At 61.2% G+C, this 15,806-nt stretch overlaps 3 protein-coding genes across 11 annotated transcripts in view; 1 reads left to right on the top strand and 2 right to left on the bottom strand.

The window, feature by feature from the left end:
* Window positions 1–2,679, top strand: part of LOC112966284 (nuclear cap-binding protein subunit 2) — a 5,217-nt gene extending 2,538 nt beyond the window's left edge. The window contains exons 2-4 of the mRNA XM_026066263.1: window positions 68–282; window positions 1,108–1,246; window positions 1,920–2,679. Coding sequence (XP_025922048.1) covers window positions 68–282; window positions 1,108–1,246; window positions 1,920–2,018 — 453 coding nt within the window. The 3' untranslated portion in view covers window positions 2,019–2,679. The remainder of the gene's footprint in view (window positions 1–67; window positions 283–1,107; window positions 1,247–1,919) is intronic.
* Window positions 2,680–5,003: 2,324 nt separating this feature from the next.
* On the bottom strand, window positions 5,004–6,098 carry LOC112966339 (serine protease 23-like). The gene has a single exon (XM_026066350.1). The coding sequence runs from the start codon at window positions 6,096–6,098 to the stop codon at window positions 5,031–5,033; it is 1,068 nt and encodes a 355-aa protein (XP_025922135.1). The 3' UTR covers window positions 5,004–5,030.
* A 3,205-nt stretch (window positions 6,099–9,303) lies between these two features.
* Window positions 9,304–15,806, bottom strand: part of SLC7A3 (solute carrier family 7 member 3) — a 12,580-nt gene continuing 6,077 nt past the window's right edge. For 8 of the 9 annotated variants that reach the window (XM_026066341.1, XM_026066346.1, XM_026066344.1 and 5 more), the window contains 11 exons: window positions 14,019–14,427; window positions 13,581–13,739; window positions 13,327–13,507; window positions 13,131–13,243; window positions 12,159–12,381; window positions 11,945–12,084; window positions 11,741–11,843; window positions 11,445–11,656; window positions 10,724–10,890; window positions 10,359–10,467; window positions 9,304–10,100 (listed from right to left, as the gene is read on the bottom strand). In XM_026066341.1, coding sequence (XP_025922126.1) covers window positions 9,967–10,100; window positions 10,359–10,467; window positions 10,724–10,890; window positions 11,445–11,656; window positions 11,741–11,843; window positions 11,945–12,084; window positions 12,159–12,381; window positions 13,131–13,243; window positions 13,327–13,507; window positions 13,581–13,739; window positions 14,019–14,388 — 1,911 coding nt within the window. In that variant the 5' untranslated portion in view covers window positions 14,389–14,427 and the 3' untranslated portion in view covers window positions 9,304–9,966. Of the gene's footprint in view, window positions 10,101–10,358; window positions 10,468–10,723; window positions 10,891–11,444; window positions 11,657–11,740; window positions 11,844–11,944; window positions 12,085–12,158; window positions 12,382–13,130; window positions 13,244–13,326; window positions 13,508–13,580; window positions 13,740–14,018; window positions 14,428–15,344; window positions 15,582–15,806 lie in introns of those variants that run through there. The other variant, XM_026066348.1, reaches the window with a different exon arrangement.

Consider the following 15,806-nt stretch of genomic DNA (forward strand, 5'->3'; position numbering starts at 1 on the left):
GAGGGGCGGCGGGTGGCGCAGCGCGGGGCAGGCCGGTGCGCGGAGGCGCCCCCCGGGGCGGGCATAGCTCACCCCGCTGCGTGCTGGACTCTGCCCTCAGGGTAGCAGGCAGCTGCAGGAGAAATCCCTGAAGATTTCCTCCACGCTGTACGTGGGCAACCTGTCCTTCTACACCACCGAGGAGCAGATCCAGGAGCTCTTCTCCAAGTGCGGGGACGTCAAGAGGATTGTCATGGGGCTGGACAAGATCAAGAAAACTCCCTGCGGCTTCTGCTTTGTAGAGTATCCTTCCTGGTTCCCTGCTGCTGCCAGCCGGCTCCTGGGTGCCACCCCTAGCTCCTCTCTGGGTAGCAAGCTTAGCGGCGCTGCTGTGGAAAACTTGAAAGGCAGCAAAACACAGATTCTCCCTATCAAGCACATTTCTTCCATCCTCTCTGCTTTTTTCCCCCCCCCTCCATCCTCGTTCAGAGACAGGTCTTACTGCAGCACTGTAAGTGAAAGGTGCTATCACTTCCATATTTTTTGGAGGTGGCAGAGAGCACCTTTAATTTTTTTTTTTTTTTTAAACGGATTTTAGCACCCAAGAAGAACTCACCAGTCTGACCTCTTGTGTGGCCAAAGTTAAAAGCACATGTTCATTTTCTCACCTTAACTTCACACCTGAATGAAATAGTAGAATGATCCATGGCGCTCTTCCCAAGCACAGGGTACGYGCTTGTACAAGTGTTTGCAAAGCCCTCCTGGGAGGCCTGCTGATCTTGTTCAAATTCAGTCAAATTTCACATAATATAAGAAGATATATTACAGATTTCTTGCCCGTAGCAAAGCTTTAACACATTTGTTTCATCTACTTCTGAAATAAGTGATCCAAAGCTACTTCTTGTCTGTGCAGGTACTAACATTGAATTGCAGCATCTTAGAAAGGAGTTGGAGCTATTTTCAACTTGCATTTATATGATTGCAGTTTTTGTTCCAATAGAAAAGAGCAGTGTTTTAGGCTGGAAGGCAGGATTCCTCTGTTTCTCAAATGCAATAGTTCTCTCTCTCTTTTTTTTTTCCTGCAGCCAAAAAAATAGCATGTTTAGTTTTCCTTACAGTACATTTCAGATATTACACAAGAGCAGATGCTGAACACGCAATGCGATTTATCAATGGCACTCGACTAGATGACCGCATCATTCGAACTGACTGGGATGCAGGATTTAAGGAAGGACGACAGTATGGGAGAGGAAAGACTGGAGGACAGGTAAAGAGATTGCTAGTTCAGACCTTGAATCTGGTTTCCTTAAAATTGGGTGCTGCTTTGCCAGTTTTGTCTTATTCAAGATAAAGTGCAGATTATAAAGACCCAATAAGGAATTTTAGCCACTCCCAGGTTGTTTTGGTAACTAAGCTACCCTGGTGTTTAGAGCTAGAAGTAGAGCTTAAGGCAGTTTCTGGCTGGGACTCCAATCTTTCCAGCTATGCAAACAGAATTTGCCTTATTCCTGAGCTAGTACTATTAAAATGATGTAGAATTTGAATGGGGGGGGGGAAGGGGCGGCAATGTAGCTGCTAGGCCAATCTCATAATCCAGCAGCATGCCCCAGTGAGAAAGTAAGATTCCTTTGCAGATTTCCTGGAGGGGGGTGGGGGTAAGTTCAGAAAGCCAACTGCAAAGTTGAATTAGAATATTTTTGGATCTTCTTTGTTTCTTGTTTAAAAAGACCTTAGCCATCTGTTACAGCCTCGTTTGTCATTCTCACTACCACCAGCAACTTTTTGGTGAATCCTTTAAAGAGATTTCAAACAAGTCGAAGTGCTTGTAACCCAAATTTCAGTTCCCCACCAATGGAGCAAGGAAGGGATGATGATTCTGAAGTCTTATCTGGAGACAGGGGGTACAGGGTATTAACATGTGTGTTACTGCTGTGCCCCAGGTGCGAGATGAGTACCGGACAGACTACGATGTGGGAAGAGGCGGCTTTGGCAAGATCATTCAGATGCAGAAGGCAAATCATCAGCCTGCAATCTATTAATTGCCTCGTGGGTGCTAGCTCGTAGAGGGCTCAGTCCTTCCGGAGCTGGCCCTGTTCTTGCATTTTGGATTGGGGTAGGGAGTGAGATACAAGTTCCAGCAAAAGGTGACTCTCCTTAGACTGTGGATATACATGTGTTCATTCCCCCTTCCTTCTGGGCTAGAGAGGATGTTCTGTGCTGATACAGGGCAACAAGGGAAAAAACGGACAGCTCTGCAGGATTCTGGGTAAGAAGAAATGCAGCATGTCACACTGACCTTGTGCCACGACGTACTCTTCACGTTGCAGCTAAGCGGGTGGCTTCCTCCAGGCTGTCGCCGCAGCCGTGGTCGCTCTCAAATGGAACTTCTGGGAAGTTTACCCACCTCAAAGCCCTCCAGGTGTCTGGGCACCTTGTAGAGATGCACCAGAGTTTCAGATCTCCAATTTACAGTCTCCATCTGCTTAAAAAACAGTATTGCTGTTTAGATGAGAGAAGTGTAACAAGGTCTTACTGTCCACTTGGAGGTGCTTGTCTGCACATCTAGTCCTCGGCTTGGTCAGGCCTGCAGAGCCTTTCTTTGTGATGACCCCAGTGCTGCCTGGCTTTTCAGATCCTCACTGTTCGGCGTGACTTTGTTAAAATTTATTTCAATTTTTTAAATAAACAGTGAGTCCTGTACCTGCTGCAGTTTGTGCATCAGAACGTTAGCTGTATGACAGAAGCTGGGGAGCATGCCCTGGTGGCATTTTAAAGCTGTGAACAGAAAAACACTAAAAGGGAACACAAACGAGTCTTGCTGTCTTTCTCTTGGCCTCCCTCTTGGTACTGGCTTTTCCTTCCATTATGTTTTGCAATAGCTGCTGGCTGAAATCAGAAGGAAGTTCCTTTAAAAAAAAAAAAAAGTATACAGCTGCTCTAAATAAGGCAAGTCCTTATGTTTTGCACCAGGAGATTCTAGGAAGTTTTTCTCTATCCTCTATGTAGTTAGTTCCAGAATCCAAGAAATGTCAAAAGCGATACAAAGGCCCAACGTGCACTTAAGAGATGAAGGAACCAGAAACTCCCTTATTCTGCGTTTATAACAAGCTTTCTTCCCCTTTTGTGAGAGGTATGAAGAGCACGGCCGACACTAACTTGTGCCTTGGTCTGAGCAAGGGACCAGAGAGGAACTGAAACCAGCACCTCTCAGGTCAGGCAGTTCCATTGCACAAGTTAAACTCTGACTGTAAATTGGTTTTGTATTAGGCAAATAATAGCAGCTGCTCCCAGCCCAATAACCTGTAGTCACAATTTCTCTTGCATTATCCAAGATAATGCAGTCTGTGTTGCACATCCATATATAGACCAGGCATAAATTACTTCAACACTCAAGTTACCCTGGAGTCTTGACATTGACAACTGGGGCAAGGCGCGGGGGGATTGCATTTAATTTTTTGAAGTGTCTCCTACCTGCTTGTTCATGCAAGTCAGGTTGCTGCATCTGTTCAGCTGTCACAGGTTTTGAAGGAACTGCGTGTTAAGCCTTCAGCAGATCTAAGAAATGACACGAGTTGACAGACCTGTGATACAGACTGTTCCTGGGATGCAGCGAGAAGGAGCAGGAAGTTGACTTAAGAGGGAAAAATATAAGCAGTCATCTGTCCAGCCTGGCAAAGCAGCATCAGCGTGAGGTGCTTTGTGAAGGACATGAGTTACAGAGAGAATATTTCTTAGGCAAACATAGCAAGGAAAAGGGAAAAGGTGAGGAAGACAGGGAGGCATATCTGCCATTAGATTGTTGGATTTGCAAAAGAGTCCCTTGAGTAGGGATACATAAGGCAAGCCTTCAGCTTGCTCCTGGAAGAGCCTGGTATGGCCTGTTGGGCATCTCAGTCCTGCGTACATGACAGGACGCGCGGAAGTCTGTTCAGCCTGAATGGGTGCCTGGACTGTTTTATTACTGGAGAAGGCATCAGTCTGTTGCTGTCTCTGTAAAAGATATTACGATTTCAGCTTTATGCAGAGGTCTCCCTGTGCCACTCTCTTCAGTCTGGGGAAAGAGTATCTCCTTCAGCAAGTCCCAAACCAGGGTTGGCAAGCTATGCACCATTCCCTTTCATACATGACCTTTGCAAAGGGATTTGTGTTAACCTTTTATTCAAATACGTACATTAACCTAAAAGAATCTATCTCAAATACTACAGCTGCAGTAAATGCCAAAGTCCCTTCCCTCTAGAATACAATCCCAAACGGAACCAAAAATTGATGAGAAAGTTTACAAGCTAGTGGGAGCTCCCAGGTCTGGGCCTGTGCTGCAGCGTATGGGTACCTGCATCGCACCACCCTGTATCAGTCAGAAGAGGTGTCCTTGCCCCAAGTGCGATCAGGCAGCAGCGACTGCCAGCGTCCTGGAGCAACCCCTCCCGCCCTGGCCAGGCCCCTTGCTGTGGCACAGTCTGTACCCGCAGGACTCCGGCTCCAGGGCGGCTTTTCAGGCACCTTTCATCAGCACACAAAGATCCTGTTAGAAGAGAAAACGCTTTGTCCTCGGAGCAGAGGCAGTGCCAAGCTGGGCAGTGCAGCCAACAAACCTAGAGACCTGATGAGACCCAAGAGAAATTTAGTACGGCTTAGCAGCAAGCATGTGGCTGCCTCCCAGAGTCATTAGCAGCAGCGTGCTGCAAGCAGAGGCCACTCTTCCTGGCTGACAGCCAAGCTCTTTTTGCAAAGAATCCTGATGCTGAGCTCACGCTAGCACCACCAAGGGGGCTTAAACCCTTCAGGCTTTCCAAGGGATCAGGACTTTGTCTCTAGTGAGTCCTTCTCCTCTGTATCCCTTTTGATCTGCAGAGCGTGTTCCTCCGTGCTGGAGGACAGAATAAAGTTTAGCAGCGTAGAAGTTTGCCGGGAAGYGGCGCAGGCATCCTCTCCCTCCTCCTCACTCAACAGTAGGGCCCTGCTCCTCCTCATACCCCTCAGCCACGCTTGTTCGGGAACACCACACTCTCAAAGCTTTTCTGCGCTGGGGAGGGGAAGAGGAAGACTAGTTCTCATTCATTCTGACAGTTTTTGTAGTCCCCTTTGATCCAGTAACAAATCTGAGCAAACTTTAAAGCGGTCAGGCGAACAGCAACGTTATAGTGGTGCTGCTCCCCAGCTACTTCCAGCCACTGGTGCCCTGAGAAGACCCCGATCACCTTCCTCTCCCATTTGTGTTGTACGGGGTCCCACACTTTGCCATATACCCCAGAGCCTGAGGCACCAGGTCTGGCGTCACAGTGCTGATAGATGAGGTGGACCGTCTCACCTTCCACCCCGCAGAAGCGGTATACCAGCTCGCCCGGCCGGTCGCTGTCAAACCCCGAGAAATGAATCCTCTTCCCAGCCATCTCCTCCGCTGCTGGAGCCACTGTTAGCTTCATGGGCGAGCGCTGGTGGGGCCTGCGCAGCTCCAAAAGGGCATAGTCGTAGTCCATGCTGACCGAATTGGGGCCCCTGATCCAGCCCTTGGGCACCAGTGTGCGCTGCACACGTGCCCAGCGCATCGCCAGCCTCTCTGTCCCGTTGCCAGCGCTCTGCACCGGTGTTAGGAAACCCACCTTGATCTTCTTGGCCCCCTTCACATAGTCTTTGCCATCGTGAATGCAGTGGGCAGCAGTAAGGACATGCYGCTCGGACACGAGCACCCCTGTGCACCCTGTGGAGATCTTGACAGTAGCAGAGAAGGGGTAGTCCATCAGGAAGTGGTTCCCACTGATGGAGAACCGCCCRTCTATGCCGTAAATCTGCCGCTTGCGCCGCACACGCCGCCTCTGCCATCTCCTCTCCAGGCCACTCTCCTGCAGGCTCAGTTCCACTGTGGTGAGGGTGCGGGTGCCATTGGCATACACYGTCTCGTAGGAGAGATACTCCTGGAAATCCTGGGGGGCCAAGGCRTCCTCCTGCTGAGCACAAGCTTCATCACAGCGTGTCATCAGCTCCAGGATGGGCTGCGCCAAGAACCGTGGTTTGGCTAGCTGCAGCGTGGACTGGGGAACGAGAGCGGGAATTGGGTCACCAGCTGCAGCGCTGTGAAGAAAGSAAAGCAAGACCACAGCGACCACCTGGCGGCGAGTCATCGTGACGGACCTGCAAAGGCAGAGGCAAAGCAAGGAGACAATTAAGCTCGCCCGATTAGCGAGCCGGCCACCTGCTGCGGCTGGAGGCCGGGAGGATTATTGGATGCATGTGGCCTTAGGCCAGCTCCCGAGTGGTTCACGCTTAAGCTGCTGCCACAGAAAGCAGGAGGGTCAGGACCTGCCTGGAGCTGAGTGACTATCGAGATGGCAATCTAACGCGGCCGGCGCGGGCTTTGATCTTTTGGCCGGTGGGGCCCTGCAGCGCAACCCTGCACCGCCGCAGGAGTATCACGAGCCAATGAGTTTCCTCTGTCCCGCCAGCAGCTCCGCCTGCCCCGAGGTGGATTCCCCGGATTCCAGGGCCCGGCGCCTCCTCACCGCCCCGCTGGGACGCGTCCCACCCATCCGCCGCCTCCACGCCGCTCTGCCGCCCAGTCACCTGTTGGGGGGAGGAGGAGGAGGAGGAGGAGCATTTGATGGTACCTGCTGGCTGCAGAATGAGGTGACAGCTCTGTCCGGCTGTTCCTACAGGAAAGAAAGCGGTGTATTAACTCCAGGACAAGACAGCCCGTTTTAACTTGGACTGAGGGCTCCAGTTCAGTCCCCGGCTCTCCAAAACTGATCGTTTTACCCGGTTTAAAACTGAGCCTGCCGCTGCCTCACCATGGGTCTGGTCACCCCTGCTTTTTGCAGGGGGCAGGTTCTGCAGCGCAGACGGCTCAGCTTTCCCCTTCCACGCTGCCCCGCGCGTGCCCACCGGGAMGGGGTAGACCTCTCGCGGGGTCTTCCTCGAGCAACAGCCGGCGCGCGGGGAGAGCTGCTGGGATGCCTCCGCGGGGGGAGCCCCGCGTTCCCCCAGGGCAGCCGGGGTCTGCGCGGGACACGTGGCAGCGCGTCCGCTATGAAAGCCGCGGGGGAACGGGAGGGTGGAGCCAGGCGAGGAGGGAGGCCACGGAGCTCTCCGCGCACCCCGCATCCCCGACCCGCCGGCCCCCGCGGCCACGACGCTGCCCCGACCGCCGGCCCCCGCGACAGCCCCCGCCACGGCTCGGGCCAAACGGAGCTGGAGCCCAGCAACCCTCCAGCTCCCTTTTGAATGCAGGAGGCGCAGCTGCAGAAAGGTGACAAACCTGAGAGCTCCTGGGGTGGGGGGCTTGCTTGGGAGCCCCCCCCGCTCGGCGCGATAGCTAGGGAGGGCTTTGCAGAGAGAGCACCGAAAAACAAGCCAGCCCTGGCTGCCGCTGCCCGTGCTCCTGCCCACGCTGGTGCCCGGCCTGCCTGGCGCCCACGCAGCGGGAAAGCCAGAGGCATGCACGGGGGAGCAGCGGCAGCCTCGCTGGGTTCCCTCCAGCACGTTCTCCCAGCCGCTCTGCCGGGGCTCGGACCACCCCGGGAAGCTCCGGGGCGAGCAGCGCAGCCACGCTGCAACTCGGAGCCAAAATCCTCCAGGCTGATGGGGGCAAACGACCACGGGCAGCTGCGCGCAGGGTCGGGATGAAGAGCTCTCCCAGCGTCGGAGCCAAGCTCCGTGGCACTGCTTTTCGCTGTGTTTTCTGGAGTCAGAAAATCATCCCTTCCAGGCTCACGCGGGAGGGGAAAGCCCACCCTGGAGTCCCGAACGCCTGGCAGCTGAGGTCGCTTCCCCCAGAAACCAGCATCCTCCCCGCGTCTCTCCGCGTGCCGGAGCCCTGGTCTCTATTGGAGGCATCTCGCTGGGCCACACGCAGTCTGGCACGGCAGCGGTTAAAGCCGTGGGAGCGGCAGCGACTTCTCCCTTGTGCCTACAACATGCTCGGGCTCCGGCGCCTCATTATTCATCTCCGCATCTGATGTGCTGAGTTAGTTACACAAAAAAAGTTAATAGGGGCCCATGAAAGGCAGAGACGCTGCCCCGGGGCGAGCGCAGAAGACACCGCGCCACCCCCGGCAGCCCTGGCAGCCGGGCCGGGCGAAGGGGGGCAGCGGGCAGGCGGCAGCAGGGCCGGGTTCGCCCTCCCGAAGAGGGTACCCGCCGGGGCTCGCGGCCAGCGCAGGGCTCTAGCCACCCACGGAGGGGCTGCTCCGGCGGTGCTCCACGGCAGGGGGGACACAGCGGCCACCGCACTCCCACGGGCACCTGCTCCTGGCGGCGGCGCAGCTCGGCTCGATACGCACCGTCAGGGCAGCGGGTACCCGGCAGCCCCCTCCCTGCTGGGCTGCAGCGGCAGGAGCTCGGTGCCACAGGGCCACCGGTGCTCGGCGGGGCGCCCCGGAGCAGGGCATGGCCCGTGCACACGCGTGCACACGCATGGACATGGGCACTCATGCAGCCGGCACACACACACACACTCGTGCATGCCTGCGGGCACGCTCACACGCAAGGATGTGGGCTGCATGCAGGCGTGCGCAGGGGCACAGACATGCACGCAGGCCACCAGTGGGCACGGGGTGGCTGCAGCAGCGTGCTGCACCGCTGGACAAGGGCCCCGCTGCCAGGGGACTGCGGGGCCAGGGCTCGGCCGGACCCCCTGCGCTGCCCCTCTGTCCAGGGACACCTGCGAGGGGGGGGGCATCGTGCCTGGTGGGGCCCCGTGGGACAGCAGGGCTTCGGCAGAGCTGGGAGCACCTGCGAGGGACAAGGGCTGAGGGTGCCCTCGCAGCCCCCGGCTCGCGCCGAGGGGTGTCCCAGCCCCGGGCAGTGGGGGCCGTGACGCAGCCCCCGTTGCCCCACGCTCAGCTGTGGGTCAGGGCCTGCAACTGCASCCCCAGGGCCAAGCGGAGCTGGTGGCGTGGGGGCCTCGCTGCTGACCGTACCGTGACCCTACTCATCTGCCAGCAAGCACGGAGAGATGCCAAATCCAGGCAAAATCCATCTGCCCTAAATTAGTTTATTTTGCAAAATAATCTGTCAGGGCTGATTTAGACCAGACCAGAATCCGGGAAATCATCTCCTCGCATGGATGCGGCCCAGCTCCTGGCCACCCTTCCTCCGCAGGCCGTTGCCGAAGCCTCCGGGGGTTTCCAAGGTCTTTGCTGCCACGATTGCCCGGGGGTCTGCAGGGCACAACCGGGGCACCGGGTACCGGCAGCAGCTTCACCGCCGCTGGGGTGGCCCTGCCCCAGCGCGTCCGCTCCGGCTGCRCCTCTCCCGCCCCCGGGCGCCCGCRCGCGGTCCGTGGCCGCAGGCTGCCAGCGAGCGTGGGCATTCAAACAAGCTGCAGCAGGAGCAACCAGAGCCCAGCGTTTAAAAAAACATTCAGTTTAATAGGTATAAAAGTCAACATTAAAACACCAATTATACAAAGGCGTACGAGTTTGGACACTGACGCAGCTACACCGCTGACGTTTCCGCGGATGCCGGAGCTAGATGCTCACACCTAGCACAGGGATCGGGGCAGCACGGGGTGCAGCGGGGGGTGTGCAAAACCGGGGAGCGGCTTTGGCTCTGCCGAGCCCCGCGCTGCCGGCGGGACCAGGGCGAGTTGCACCACCACGGCGCTTTGAAAACACACAGAGGCGACCACAGCCACATGGACAGACCGAATAAATACAGCTGCGCTATCGCATGGGGCCTCCCACGGGCGGGCAAAGCAGCATTTCGGACAGCAGGTTGGGCGGCGGCGGGACCACTGCCCCTTGGCGGCGGGGATTGCCGAGACCGGCCCCGTGCCGCCCGGGGCACTCGTCCCCGGTGGGCACCGCCGGCGCCGGGGACTCRTCTCCGCAACCRCTGCTCTGCGAGGGGAAAGGGCAGCGCCCGAGCAGGCTCCGCAGTCAGGACTCCTGGCTCTGGGACTCGCCCCCCCCCCCCCCACGCGGTTTGCAATCGTGTCCCCGAGCAGAAATACTGGCAGAGGTCCACAGGGTCCAGGGATCCAGCGCGACCAGCTCAGACCGCAGCGGCCCCGGGGCTCGGGTCCAATGTAGGATGGTGCAGAGGTTTTTCTACCGCGGCACGGGGTTCCCTGGCACTTTTCCCTTCCACGCTGTTCCGAATCCCATAGCCGAAGTAGATCGTGAAACCTGCAAGACAGTTTCCGCAATGCAACGGACCGCGGCAGGCGGGCAGCCGGTCTAAAGCCAGAGCCTCCCAGGACGGACGCGAGGCAGAGCTGCAGGATCACCCGCGGGGCTCGGAGCCCGACGGAGAGCTGCAGCCGCCCCGCGTGCAGGCTCCTCTCCGCCGCCCAGCAAACATGAACCTGCCGCTCGCCGGCCCGAGAGAGCAACGTGGAGCCCGTTCCACGCGGGGCGCCGCGCTCTCCTCCGCAGGACACCTACCCACGGCCATCCAGATGGCGAAGCGCACCCACGTGCCCGCACTCAGCTGCACCATGAGCAGGATGTTAACGAAGATGCTGAAGAGCGGCAGGAGCGGGAGGAAAGGTACCTGCAAGGGACAAGAGGCGCCACGTCAGCTGTGCCTGAAGGCACCCCAGGCTGCTCCTGGCCACGGATGGATCCCACCCATGCCGCAGCCCAGCGAGCATGGAGAGCACCTGGGCACTGCCCCTCCTGGGATTGCACCTCGGAGAGCAGCGGCTCCAGGCCCTGGCCATTCCCAGATGAAAGTCCCGTCTCAGAGCCTGCACCCGGCCGGGGGTCCGCAGGGGCGAGGACCGCAAGCGCCTGGAGGCTGCACTCACTTTGAAGTTCAGCCGCGCGTTGCTCTGCGGCTGCCTCCAAACGATGACGGTGGGGACGAGCAGAGCGACGAGGAGCAGCACAAGGGCCGCGATCCAGCCCCCGCTGGCGGCCTTCAGCGCGTTCACCTTGAGCGTCAGGACCACGCAGATGATGGTGATCAGCGTGGCTGCAAGAGAGGAGACGGTCACGGCACGTTGCTACGGCTGCTCCCTGCCTTCCCTGCCACCCGGGACCCCGGCACCGCTGGATGGAGCTCGGCTCGGTCGGGTCCAGACCGTGCTCTCTCCAGCAGCCACCCCCAAAGCTCAGGGAACAGCTCTGCCATGAGGAATTCGCCTTGCCAGGGGCCGAGCCGGCCCTTGCTCCAGCCGCACGACGAAGCCCTGGATGCCGGGCTTGGCCCCTGCTCGCAGCGAGCTGCTCRCCGCTCTCCTGCGGCTCTGCCTGCGCCCCGGCACAGCGAGCGGCCAGGACCCTCTCCCCGGGCCGGCAGCTCCTGCAGCCCCCTTCGGAGCCAAGCGCACACCCGGCGCGGCACGCGGACCTCCTYGCCCGGGCCAGCCCTCGCCGGGACCCGCTCGGCCCCCGCGGGCGCYCTCCTCCGCCCCGCGCACCCACGCTCCCTCCCCGGCTCCGGCCCCGGCGCTGCTCTCCGGGAACGAGGCGGCGATCCGGAGCGCGCGGCAGGACGGGGCAGGCCAGAGGCTCCGGCGCACTCACCGATGACCGAGACGCACGCGTAGACGACGCGCCCCGAGAGCGCCGTGGGGGCGGCCGAGGGYGGGCTGAAGAGCGTCGCCAGGGACAGCTTCTCTTCCCCCTTGCTTCCCGCGGCGGCGACGGACGGGTTCATGACCGCCCTCTCCTCCTCGCTCCCGTTCAGCTCCAGCATCTCCACGGCCTTCGGCGAGTTCAGCTGCCCGGCTTGGTACCTGAGCAGAGCCGGGCAGACGCGCTCAGCTCGGTGCCCGGCCGCGGCAGAGCCCCCGGCTCACCGCGCGCCCAAGGCCACTCACCGGAGAATGAGCACGCACACCGCCACCAGCGAGTAGGCCAGCAGCGTGCCGATGGACATGAGGTCCACCAGGTCCTTCAGGTCAAACAGGAAGGCCATCACCGCTGCAACGAGCGCGCACGGCATGAGCGCGGCCCCCCTCCACCGGCGGCTCGCGGGGCCCGGAGCCCAGCACGGGGACGGCCGAGGGTGGGGGGGACCTTACCGGCAAGGAGCCCCGAGGCGATGGTGGCCGACAGGGGCGTCTTCGTGCGGCTGTTGATGCTGGCGAGGAACTTGAAGAGCAGCCCGTCCTCTGCCATGGCGTAGATCACACGGGGCATGGGGAACATGGAGCCCAGCAAGCTGCGGCGGGGAGGAGAGGGCTCAGCGGGCGCCCGCGCGGCACAGCCGGTGCCGCGGCCCGGGGCCAGCCCTACCTGGTGGAGAGGGCGCAGAGCGAGCCGACGGCGACGGCGTAGCGCGCCGGCTCCCAGCCCACCGCCTTGAAGGCCTCGGGCAGCGGGCTCTCCTTGTTGAGGAGGAAGTAGGGCACCATGAGGGTCAGCGCCGCYGAGACGCCGAAATAGGCCACGAAGCAGATGAGGAGGGAGACGATGATGCCGATGGGGATGGAGCGCTGCGGGTTCCTGGCCTCCTCCCCTGCGCGGAGGCAAGCGGCGCCGTCGGTCGCAGCAGGGGACCCGCGGGGCCTCCGCGTCCCCGGCCGGCAGCTCCGGCTCCCGCGGAGGCCGGTTAAGTCCAGCCGCTCCGCCTAAGCRCAGAGCTGCGAGGCCCCCGGCACCCTCAACCCGTGCGGAAGCACGCTCTCCGGCGGCGCTGAGCTCCCCTGCACGCTCAGCGCAGGAGCGGAGGAGCAGGATCGAGCCCAGCCCCTGCCTGCGGGAGGCACGGACGCGGCATCGGGGCCAAACAGTTTGTACCGGCAACCGACTAAGCAGATTCCTGGGGGAACGGGAGGGAATTAAGAGGGCTGCAGMAAGTCGGTTCTGCAGGAATTTAGCCGCTTAGGCAAACACTGCTCGAGGCTGGGAAACAACCGGGAGGCGGCGGCGGTGGCGGGTTCCCAGCGCCGCCGCGGCCCCGCGCCTGCAGCTGAGCGGCCCCCCGCGGCGGGAGCCGCCCACGGCCGCGGGGAGGGCGCCCGCTCCGGGGCGAGGGCAGCCTGCCGAGGCCGTCCGCGCCGGAGCAGCTGGGGGCCGGAGCCAACCGCAGCGAAAGCCCCGCGGAGCCGTGGGAGCGGCCCTTTCCCACGGCAGGCAGCGAGCGCCGGGCTCGGAACGGCGGCCGTTCCCGGGGGCTCCSGGGGGAAGCTGCCCGCCGGCACTCTGTGGGAATGCCCACGCCGCCGGAGGCGAGCGGAGAGCCACCTGCCGCTCCCGAAGCCTCACCCGTGGTGGCGATGCAGTCGAACCCCACGAAGGCGTAAAAGCACGTGGCAGCRCCCGTCAGGATCCCTTCCAGTCCAAAGGGGATGAACCCGCCCGAGCCGAAGGCCTCTTTCCTGGAAGGGAGAGACCGCGGTCACCATCGCCGCCGGGCACCTCCGGGAGAYGGGACCCGGCCCGGCACATCGGCTCTCCTCACCTGATGTCCTCCGGCGTGACCGGGTGCGAGCGGTTGATGTAGTCCTTCTCCGTGAGCTGCCAGTTCTTGATGTCTCCCTTCACGAAGCCGGCGATGATGACGAAGCCCAGCACCACCAGGTTGACCGCCGTGAAGATCTTGTTCACCAGGGCGGACTCGCTGACGCCGAAAGCCAGCAGCGCTGGGGGCGGAGGGTGTGAGCAGGGCAGCGCTGGTCGCGTGGCCTCCCCACGGCCCCGTTCCCACGTACTCACCTGTGAGCAGCGCAATGAGGATCAGGGCGAAGAAGTCGGGGCGCTCGGCCAGCACCCCCGGCAGCTGCACCGTGGTCTTGTTCATGAAGAAGGTGGAGATGTGGTTGCCGATGATGTTGTCGAAGGCCGCGCTCCAYGCGCGGGCCACGCTGGCCGTGCCTGGCAAGCGGCAAAGCTGCACATCAGCCCAGAGCCCTGGCGAGACGCTGTCCCACGCGTCCGCCCCCCACCCCAGCACCAACCTGCCGGTCCCAAGAGCACCCACCCCACGCTGAGCCCTTGCAGCGCYGAGCGCTGACCCCCAGCACAGCCCTGGCACAAGCCTCTGCCACCACTGTGCCACTCGCCAGGACGCCACGGGCACATGCCACCAACACCCTGCCCAGCTGTGCCTGCGTGGTCCTGGGCCACCCCTCCAGCTCCGGCAGTGCCGCGTACCTATCACATAGGAGAGGATGAGGTTCCAGCCAGTGGTGAAAGCCCAGATCTCACCCACGGTGACGTAGCTGTAGAGGTAGGCAGAGCCYGTCTTGGGGACGCGGGCCCCAAACTCGGCGTAGCAGAGCCCGGCCAGCACCGAGGAGAGCGCAGCCACCAGGAAGCAGAGGACGATGGAGGGGCCAGCCATCTCCTTGGCCACCTCCCCTGCCAGCACGTAGACGCCGGCCCCCAGCGTGCTGCCCACCCCCAGAGCGATGAGGTCCAGCGTGGAGAGGCAGCGAGCGAAACGTGTCTCCTCGGAGCTCAGATCCACCACTCGCCGGCGGATCAGCTTCTTCCCAACGCTGGTCATTTTTCCCCCRAACATCTTGTCCTCTTGCAGGTGGTGCCCAGCTGCTCAAAACCCCTGGAAAAGAAGTGACCACAAGAACATGAAGTCTGGCATCCTGYGCAGATGTCAGGCCACGGGCAGCAGGACCCAGGGACCAGGGCGTGAGCGGTGACACCACTGCCAGCCCGGAAGAGCAGGAGCTGCTCGGCTTGCTCCATCCCACCTGGGGGGCTGCCCGTTCTCCACCCACCCAGGTCTCGCCGCAGCCTCCACGTCAGTCCCTGGCACGGGGAGAGCGAGCAGGGGACCGACACGGCAATGCCGTCGTGGGAAACGGGCTGGTTGCACAAGCGCTGTGCGGTCCACACCCTCGGGCCCCYGGGCACGTCCCAGCGCTTGCCCACTGCCTCTGCACAACTCCCCGCTCCTCTGGCAGCCTGGCGAGCCCTGAGCCCAAACTCGACTGCCGGCGCATCCCCGCGGCCCGGCGCGTGGGCGTGCACAGAGGCGATGGCAGGCAGACAAAGCATTCCTGCAGCTGCCGGCGAGGATTCGCCAGCGGGCTGAGTCACTGGGACACGGCAAGTCCTCCTTCGCTCCCAGCGCGGGGACGCGTGGCCAGACACGCAGCGGCAGCCCTCGGGGCCCATCGCCGACGTTCCCGCGGCTGCGGCCGGACGCCGCGCAGGCCTGTGGGCTCCCGGGAGCGCTGTTCGCCATCCCGGCTAGCGATGCCGTGGAGCAGCTCGGCATCAGCCTAGCGCTGCAGCCTCCCGGCACGCTCTTCCTGACGGCTATTTCCCCGTTCCACCTGGCATCTGGGAAACGTGACATGTTTCAGCCAGGTGCCTGTAGCAGCACCGATAACCTATCGCGTTGTATGTATCAGCATAAAAACACACCAGCAGGAACTCGGGATCCAGAGCAGAGGGATTACCGGGGTCGCTTCGGTAGCCACCAGCTCGGCTGCTTCCCCACAGCCAGCAACCCACCTCGTTTCTGAGGAAACCTCCATCCGAGCAGGCCTGTTCCACTTCGGCCGCAGCCCAGAGCAGAAGCGCGATGAACCCCCCCAGCTCAGGTCAGATTTTTTGCCAGGTTTCAAGAAAACAACAAGTGTCCCTGCACCGGCGCCCGCCCTGCAGCTGCCGCCGCTTTCCCCCGCGCTGCTCCTTCGCTCCGAGGCTTTCTGACACCTGGCGCGAGGGCTGTAACCCGCGAGCACGGGACCGCCGGGCTGGCGGAAGGGACGTGCTCGGTGCCAGCCATCCTGGGCGCCCGGACCACCGCCGGAGCCGGGCTGGCGGGGCCGAGCGAGGGTCTCGCAGCAGCCCCGCGCCGGGGCCGGATGCGACGCAGAGCGCGAGGCCGAAGCGCCAAGCGACGTGTCGGTGCGAGGGCTCCCGCCACTGGCGGCATCGCGCCGCGGCCCCGGGTGGCGGCTGCCCCGGGAG

Source organism: Apteryx rowi, unplaced genomic scaffold (assembly GCF_003343035.1).
Source record: "Apteryx rowi isolate R43461 unplaced genomic scaffold, aptRow1 scaffold_24, whole genome shotgun sequence".
NCBI lineage: Eukaryota > Metazoa > Chordata > Aves > Apterygiformes > Apterygidae > Apteryx > Apteryx rowi.